The sequence below is a fragment of the Orcinus orca genome, chromosome 6 (assembly GCF_937001465.1).
Source record: "Orcinus orca chromosome 6, mOrcOrc1.1, whole genome shotgun sequence".
NCBI lineage: Eukaryota > Metazoa > Chordata > Mammalia > Artiodactyla > Delphinidae > Orcinus > Orcinus orca.
This window is the reverse complement of record NC_064564.1, coordinates 95,632,644-95,642,333: the sequence shown is the minus strand read 5'-3', so window position 1 is coordinate 95,642,333 and position 9,690 is coordinate 95,632,644. Positions and strand designations below refer to the sequence as shown.

Below are 9,690 nucleotides of genomic sequence, written 5' to 3'. Positions count from 1 at the left end.
AATTTTCCTTTTTTTTTTTTTAAAAGAAAAACCAATGTATTCAATAACGTGGAAGCATTGTGTTGTGGGATCCCTGTCTATGCAGTTGAGGCTAGATCAACTTACCAATATAATGATCATATCCAGAGTTTATCTCGGGAAACTGCCTTCCGGAATAAGGAAAACACAGCATCTGTGCCCACTAGGCTGCTTTGGCTCCCCCTGAGGATGAAAGCTCCAGCCGCTCTGTAGTTATAACCAAACTGGCTCTCCCCCAGCCTCCTCTGGCTCATCCGTCACACAGGAATAACAGACTCGTGGGCTACTGATCTCCAGAATGGTGTTTAGAATATCAAATGCTTCAACTCTCACCTGTGTGCATGATGACTCCCAAGTGTGTGTCTTCAGCCCAGGGCTTCCTCTTCCACTCCCCTAGACTCCAAGTCAAGCTCTTCAGCTGCCTCTTGGGCACCTGGGCTTCCCGCCAGACTCTCCGAGGCAATAGCTCCAAAACCAAACTCACCATCTTCCCCTCTTTACCTCCCACCATAAATGGACTCCTTTGCTCAGATTCCTTGCCTTCCTAGACTCATTATCCTGACAGTCACTCACAACCTTTATTTGAAGGGTTAACATTATTATTTTTTAGTAGACTTTATATTTTAGAACAGTTTTAGATTTACAAAAAAAAAAAAAAATGAGACGATAGTACAGAGAGTTCCCTTATACCCCATAGTCAGTTTCCATTAGTAACATCTTTTATTAGTATGGTATATTTGTTACAACTAATAAACTAATATTGGCACATAATTATTAACTAGAGTCCATGTTTTATTCAAATTTCCTTAGGTTTTATATAATATCCTTCTTCTGCCCCAGGACCCCAACCGAGATACCACATCACCTTTAGTTGTTATGTCTCCTTAGTTCCTCTTGACTGTGACAATCCCACAGGCTTTCCTTGTTTTTGATGACCTTGATAATTTAGAGGAGTGCTGCTCAAGTATATTCTAGAATATCCTTCTTTTGGAATTTACTGATGTCTTCTCATGACTAAACTGGGAGTATAAGTTATTAGGAGGAAGACTGCAGAAGTTAAATGCTGATATTAAGAAATTTAAGGCATTGTTTGGACATCGGAGAGGGTTGGTCACCACCTTCATCTGACAGAGGAAAGGCTTATACTAGTTCAGATACCGCACTTATTGAACTGAAACATAATTATTCGTTTCCTCTTTTCTCCTAGTCTCTAAACCCTTTGAGAGTAGAGACTGTGCGTGATTGATACCTGCATCCCCAGAATCTAGCGCTGGGCATGAAACTGAGTCAGGGCTTGATGATATTTGAAGCTCTGATTTGTTTCCTCATCTGTAAAGTAGGGTAATAGAACTTATTTCATAGGAATTTGATGATTAAATTAAAATATTAAGATACTGGGCACAGGGCCTTGCACAGAGAGTATTAAGTACTGAAATATGCACACATATGTTACTCACACATATGTGTACTCACACATGTTAGCTACCATTTTGTCACCATTATTAGGACATACATGTTATACAATATACACTGGGGACCCAAAGAACTGACTGATCCACTCTATATCTAAAGGAGTAAACTTAGTGGTTAGATGGAAACAAGAAGGACCAAGCTCAGCTTTATACTTCAGAGAATCCTCTTCTGTAAAATTCATGTTGCACTGAGTTCACTTTGACAAGATTCCCTAAAAATGGTCCAGATCCAAAGAAGCATAAGGCCTGGCTCCTACTCTCAGGACCTTATAAATTGAGCGTCAGATAGTAATACAGGGTAGCATTCGGCAAGGAGCCAAGCAGAAACCATGTGGGTATGGGAAGTTCTGAGTAGGGGCTCTGTCTCTATGGGCTGAATTGTCGCTAAGGTCTAGGATGTGGGCATTAAATGATGGGTCAGGTTTGGATATTCAAAGAGAAAGGTGGCCAAGTCATGAGCAAGGATCTGGAAAGAATGACTATACAGAGATCCAGTGCCTGAGAGGAGCCCAACCTGCCAGACGCTTGGATTTAAGCACACAGGAGTAGGAGAGGGCATGGGACAGCACATCAGATCGAGCAAGGTAACAGGGTGGCAACGGCTTCAAATCTGGCTGAAAGGATAGTGGAGAGCCACTTATATTTTTGAGCAAGGGAGTAACGAGATGAAGATGGAATTTTCAGAAGACAGTATGCTTGCAGTGGGCCTGACTAGCCAGAAACAGAAAGACTAGTGGTGGAAAGGCTAACATGCTAGTTTATTCAGTCATTTATCAATTCATTGGTCATATGTGCCCTCAAAAAATATTTATGGAATTCCTATCAGACTTGGTATATGAAAGATGTAATCCTTGGCCCCTGCCCTCTATGGGCTCACGGACTAGAGGGAGAGAGATTAAAGAAGCTTTTGCTCTAATCCAGACTACATCATAGTAAAATCAGAGAGAAAAGAATGGAATAATATGTGGGAGATGTCAGATAGATAGATAGATAGATAGATAAAGATATATATCTATTATAAAAACAAATGAAAGGAGTCCTGGATCAAGAAGTAGGAGGAGGGCTTCCCTGGTGGCGCAGTGGTTGGGAGTCCGCCTGCCGATGCAGGGGACATGGGTTCGTGCCCCGGTCTGGGAAGATCCCACGTGCCGCGGAGCGGCTGGGCCCGTGAGCCATGGCCGCTGAGCCTGCGCGTCCGGAGCCTGTGCTCCGCAACGGGAGAGGCCGCAGCAGTGAGAGGCCTGCGTACCGCAAAAAAAAAAAAAAGAAAGAAAAAAAAAAAAAGAAGTAGGAGGAGAACCTAATACAAGCAAGGTCTAAAAAGTCAATAATCAATAATGTCAACACTACTGGTACGTGGCAGAAAACTTGCCCAGGAACAACAACTAACAACAACAACAATAACAACAACAACAATACCACTTTTAAATGGTTACTATGTCCCAGACCTTGATACAATTCTACGGTGATACAATTCTTTGTGCCTAACGTAGCATAAGGCAAGAGTGGTTCTCAATAAATGACTCATGTTATAGGCCAAACAAGTGCTCTTAGGAATCTGGTTGTTTGGATAGTATAGCTGGCGCTGGAATGTTAGAAATGGGGCTTACAGGTTGATAGAGTAGTAGTTTCTTTCCTCAGGTCACCCTCTCTGGGTTAAATCGTTAGTTTACTCCTAGTCAGTAAAATCCTATATGATAAGATGCCTTCCCTTTGTCCTATATGAGACTGCATTTCTTACTCATGTGGGGTTGGGTGGAGCCCAGAATGTTCTTCAATCCAACCTCTCTGGCAAATAGAACCTCTGGACCTTTGGGATATTGGTCATTCCTTTCCTAAAGCACTCATGTTCTAAAGTACATTACAGAGGAGAGGGCGTTTTCTGAGCGTGGGCTGGATTCAGACAGGGAAATTTGGGGGTGGGGAGGAGATGGAAGTGGACTGTACTTCCAAGAAAAGTTGTCAGTGGAAATGAACTTGTTCTTACTTCTCTCTATGGCATCTTAGAACTGCTTTATATTCATCCAGAGACTGACCACAATTTAGAAAAACAGGAGATTTCTGCTGAGTGACTTTCAGTTTGGGGAGCCAAGTCTCTCTCATATGCCAGGGGAAGCATCATATTAGGAAAGATTGTTACCATTGGTGCACCTTCAGTTAACTTGCTCTGTAAACTGTATGCAATGGCTTTCCACATATGTGTGAGTGTGTGAGTTGCCCACCCAACAAATGTCTCTAGAAAGAGTTTTCAGATGTACAATGGGGTATGTTCTAAAGTTTCAGAATACAATGGAGAAAAACTAACAAACACATTTATTTAAACACAAATTTTTTTTAAAGGGAGAGCAGGAATTCTGATGCTAAAATAAACCTTAGCAAACAACTCCTTTAAGCCAGCAAGCCTACCTCCTGCTCATAGCGTCTCCCCTAATAAAAAGACAGGCCTCCAGCCCCCTCTGAGTCACAGACTCAGTTCTAAACTCTTCTCTCTGCCCTAATGTTCATTCCACATCTGGAAAGCATGGAGCATAACACAGGTATTTATTAAAGTGGAAGATTTCATCCATAGTCACTCACGTAAAGGATCCAGGATTCAAACGTGGTTCTTTCTGCTCTCAGTTTCTTCCAGTCCATCTGGTGGCCTTCTATAACCCACCATTGACCCCATGATCAATCAAAGGTCACAGGCAAAATCAGGTTCCTTCAGAAAGCATGAACCAGTCTGGAAGAAAGAAGTGGAACAGTGATTGTGGGAATAAAGGAGTAAGTGATGAGAAGCAACATTAGTGGGTAGCTTGTTTGGGATAAAGGTAAAAGATAAGTTACTTAGAATTGTTTTCCTTGTCCTCTCAAGTACATCCTCTTGTTCATGGTATTTTAAAATCATATGTCTACCAAGTGTATGATTTAAGTTTTGCTTTTCAAATATGTATCAGGACATGAGTTTATACAGGAAAGCTGGTCAGGGGCCACGTGTGTGGGGATAGTAAGAGCAAGCTTGGAGGGATGTTCTGCTCCAGGTCTTGGAATATTTCATTCTCACAAGCAATAAAAGATTTCAATACTGACAGGGCAGGGGGCGGGGGGAATGTATGGATGGGCTGCTGTGGAAGAGATGGCATAGGGAAGGGAATGAAACCCTACGTGGTCAAGAAGAAGCTGGACAGCCCTCAAGCAGCTGCCTTCAGGGCACAGGGGCCCCCTGGAATTTAGCCACCTGGCTCCAGGGAGGATGCCTTGGGGTGAGATAATGTGCCTTGTTCAGCCTGGGGCTGACTTAATTTACTTTTAATTATATAGCTTCACAAAAATATTGGGTGAATGAAATGGAGTCCCAGCAGCAGCAGGTCCTTAACAATGAGAATCCCACATCCTTTTAACCTGCTTGGTAGTAACTTGCGGGTTGCTATAACTCCTCATATCACACACACACATTTTCCTGAACCTCACTCCTCTCTCTAAACTTTATCGTTCCTAAAATCTTAGCAGATTCCTCAGCAATTGACTTGGGATCGATGGGAAGGAAAATAAGGCCACAACACAGTAATTCAATTTGACAAAATTCAGTGTTTATTCAATTGAACTCAAATGTTTATTTAGTACCCCACTGGGCCCTGGGTTAGTGAAGCTGACAGAGTTTCTTCCCTCAAAGAATCGCAACCAAATGGACAACTTTCCAGGCTTAGATTCACCCTTGGGAGCTTATGAAAATACAGATTCCTCAGCTTCATCCTGGCTTTCTGAATTAGAATAGCTAGGGTGGTGGGACCCAGGAATCTATATTTTAAAAAGCCATCACAGGTGAAGGTGACTTTTATGCACTATAAACTTCGAGACCATCTGCCTTAGGCCCTTAACTTACCATTTTGATTTCAGACCTCAACCACAGAGAACACTCTGGTGGCCCACCTGGTGATGGTGAGGGATAGATTTCCTAAGCCTTTAACATGCAGGAAAATGCAGCTGACTTCACCTGGGACACCAGAACAAAAAGACACCCAGCCCAAAGTTCCTCTTGGCCCACATGTCACAGGAACAACCTACAAAGAAAAAGACACAGCTGTGACTTGAGGAGCAAGATGGAGCGTGGTGCCCAGGGTCCAAGTTCAGATGTGTCCATTGTAGACTGACGCTACTGCTTCTAACCCCTACCTCAGAACTACCTTTTGAAGTGGGTATTTTAACCGTCTGTATTTAACAGAATGAGGATGCCAGCTCAGCAATATTGAGTGGCCTGCCCATGCTACAGGAATTTTAATTCACTTTCCCTAAATCCAATCCGAGGTTGTTAGATGCTTCCAACTTCGGAAGACCTTTTCTATGAGGTTCGTATCCCAGAGTACAATGTTTCAACAGGAACTTGGGCAGAAGTAAATGAAGCCCAGCCACTGGGAACCAGCTACGATGTTTTAGGACATTGATCTAAGCCTTAGATTATAGGCCTGGCTCTGCTGTTTACTAACTAGTGGCCTCAGACATGTTACCACAGTCCATGCAGTTCCCTAAGCCAGACCCCTCCCTCTCACTCACCCTCCACATGTAATCCATTCTTACTGGTTCTGCCTTCTAAGTATCTTCAAATTTGTATACCTGTTTCCATCTTCACTGCTATCACTTTAGACCTGAACTATTGCAAGAACTCTTAAATGATCACTCCCCCTCCATTCATCCTCTCCCAATCCATTTTCTCCACAACAACCTAAGTCATAGCACATCAATCCTTGACTTAAAACCCTTCAACAGCTTCCATTTATCTTCGGATAAAACTAAACCTCCTATCATGGTCTAGGCCTCTGCAGACTCATCCCGACTCGCTTTCTGCCTTGCTTTCTAGGCTCCAGGCACGCTGGTGTTTCTGTCTTTCAAACGCTCCACGCTCCCCTCCTCGCAGAAGCCTCCATATACTTTGGTCCTTCCCAGGGGAGTGCTTTTCACATCCTCATTCACCCACTTAACTCATTCTTCAGATCCCAGTTCATTATCATTGCACTCGGGAGCCTTCCTCATTCCTCCTCCCCCCACTAAATCAGTCCCTCCTGTTATATGTTCTCACGGCTCCCCCTGCACTCACCGCAGTTTGCAATTATACATCCTTTGGTGATTTTCTGTCTCACCCACTAGAGTGTGAGCTACATTAGGGTGGAGACTATGTCTGTTTCCCCACCATCATCTTATTCCCAGCGCCTCAGTTCAGAGCCTGGAATGTAGTAAAAACAATAATAATGATGCTGATGCTAGTGGCTATATTACTGATGCCTAGCATGTGTCTTGCTCCTAAGTATCAATACTTTACGCAAGTTAGTTCTCTTAAACCTTGAAAACCCTATGAATTTATAGGCACTCCACTGAGATCTTTTTTTTTTTGGCTCAACTTTTTAATAGAAAAAATTCACTGATGTACAAAAATGCGAAAGTGTGACAATGACAACATATGGAATTCTGTGATTGAAAGTCCCCTCGAGTGCACACTGTGGTGCACATGCACCCGCCCACACGTACTCTGGCGTGGAAACATAAACTTAATGCAAACCAGGGCTACCAAGAAGCACCAACATGTGTTCTCCATTCCACCAACCACAGATCGATATCTGCTCCAAACATTCAGGAATAAAAAGTACAGCGTCTTCCAGGAACAGCAAGGCAGACTTCTTACTCACGATGGACCAGCACAAATAAACCCAGCAAGAAGAGTACAGCACACTGAAACTTAGGATAGTCACTCACGAGGATGGTCCCAACCCCAGTGTAAGGAACAAATCCCCTCGCTGTCCTCACAACATCGTTCTTCTCTAGCCAATGTCGTCCTTGTCTATACAGGCCTCGGGCATCAACCACAGTGTTACCTCCTTTGGTCAGAAACTTCACAGGTCCATTTTGCTTTTCATGAATCTTCAAGACTCGGTGAACTGTAGGAACCTCTCTTCCTTCTATCCTAAAAACAACAATTTCTTCCACTCCTACGGGATGATCTTCAACTCGACTTGCTAGAAAGAGAAAATCTCCTCTGTGAAATGCACGTTCCGTGCTGCCGCCGAGCACCACGGCAACTGGACTTTCCCTTCCAGTTATAACCGTTAACCCCTTCCAGGGCACTGGTGCTGAGGAGACAGTCTTTCCAAAATTTAGGACTTGATAATAGAGCTGCCGCTTGTTCATCCGCTGCACATCATCATCAAAAAATCGAGAAATACCATGGCGGGGCCGGCGAGGGGACACGGTCAGAAGAGAGGGCGAGATGTGACCCGCGGGAGGAATGGCTGGCACACGGGCCGGGCTCACACTAGACAGGACCCTCCTCCACTGAGATCTTGATGAATGAATACACTCATTTCTCTGCGCCTCATTTTTCTTATTGACAAAACAGAGAAAGCAGTATGTGAGTGAATCACAACCAAAGTGGCAATACTTTATATTTTCTCTAATTATTTACAAATGAAAGAATTGAGCCTTTAAAAAATTTTCCATGGGTTTTAAAAACATATGTGTGTGTAGGCCCATCATGCTTATACCCCTCACCTTATACAGTGTTTCTAATACGTCTAATACAATGCTTCTCAACCTTTAAATAAAATTATTGCCACCACCCCATCCCCCCGCAAAGAGAAAACATAAATTAAAATGTAAATTATCCCTAACGAGAGAAATTAATAAGATTTCTCTGGGTAGGGTGGCACTTTGGAGGGCCACGCACCATTGTAATAGCTAAAGGTTTTTTTTCATATTCAAAGAATTAATTTTTATCTCCTTGGTAGTAATATCACTGCTCCTTTCTTTGAGAATGAATGTTCTAAAAGAAAGAAAGGAAGGAAGGGAGAGAAGGAAGAAGGGGGGGGAAGAGGAGTGAATTGTGGCAGCTGCAGTGACCTCATGATGGAAGATGGAAGTTCAAAAAGCAGATGTAGCTGAGCCGTCAGCTTTCAGCACTGTGATCAGACCCCCTGTGCTCCTGCACGCTCCCCTCTGCCCCTCCTTGTGTGAATGCCCACTTCCTTCCGCGTTCCTCCCAATTCTCCCTTCTTAATGGCCACTCTGAAACGTGCCAGCCGAGGCTCGGTGTCATGGGGATCTGAGTGTAAGCATCCAGGCGCAGCTGCTGTCCTCAAGGGAATACAACTTGGCGATGACGGCAGCCCATAGAGAGAAGAGTTGGGAAGAGTTAATGCCATTTGGGGGAATCAGGAAAGGCTTTAGAAAGTAAGATAGCCTTTGAGGTCGGGCTGGAGGGAGGGGCAGGGTTTTGATAGACAGTGATAGGAGGGGTGAGGGTGAGGAAGAGAACAATAAAGGCTTCAAGGGTAGAGGATACCGCCTGGGAGAAGACCAGGTGTAAGAAGTGTGGTATGATGGTGTGGCATGAAGGGAGGGAGTGGGAACTAAAACTAGAACTATTTTGGAGAATCTTGAATGACAGGCTTAGAAGTTTGCTAGGAACCATTGAAGGTGTCAGCAGGGGAATGACATCAGAAGATATATGCTTTAGAAACCTTAAGGTGGCAGCTGCATGGAAGATGAAGCAGAAGCGGAGAGGAGGAACCCAGTGAACAAGATTTTCCCATGGACCAGGCCAGGGTTTCTCAACCACAACACTTTTGACTTTGGGGGCTCAGTGTTGTAGGGGGCTATCCTATACATCACAGGGTGTTTAGCAGCATCCCTGGCCTCTACTCACTAGATGCCAGTTGTGACAAACAAATGTCTCTGGACATTGCCAACTGTTCCCTGGGGGGCGGGGGGGGGTGGTGGTGGCAAAATTGCCCATCTGGGAACCACTGATCTAAGCAAGGACCAATAAGGGACTGACCTGGGGCAGCCACAAAGGAAAAGGAGGGTGACAGCTGACGTTTCCAACTCTACAAACGTCATAATGAGGGCAAACGTGGAGTCCAAGGGAATTTTCATGTTTCAAGCATGAATGATTGGAAAAAGAACAGTAAAATTTTTTGAGAAGGAACATTTTAGAAGGGGTGAATAAGGAATTTCATTTTTACGTGTTTTGTTAGATGTTTCTAACCACACATGGAGGTAGAGATACCCTGTAGGTTATTAATAGGTGCACAGTCAAGTTCTCATGAACTAATGAATAAGCAAATCAATGGTATGTGTCAAAAGAGAGGTTGGAAGCTAGAGATTGGACCATGTGAATGGAGGAAACCACTATAATAAAATTTAGAAAAACATTAGACAAGAACTGAGTTTAGAA

General features: G+C 43.7%; 1 protein-coding gene across 1 annotated transcript; it reads right to left on the bottom strand.

Moving 5' to 3' along the window:
- Positions 1-4,347: 4,347 nt before the first annotated feature.
- On the bottom strand, positions 4,348-7,899 carry LOC101276941 (signal peptidase complex catalytic subunit SEC11A-like). Its single transcript, XM_049711009.1, has one exon. It carries the CDS (start codon positions 7,644-7,646, stop codon positions 7,140-7,142), a length of 507 nt encoding a protein of 168 aa, XP_049566966.1. The 5' UTR covers positions 7,647-7,899; the 3' UTR covers positions 4,348-7,139.
- Between the last annotated feature and the right edge of the window lie 1,791 nt (positions 7,900-9,690).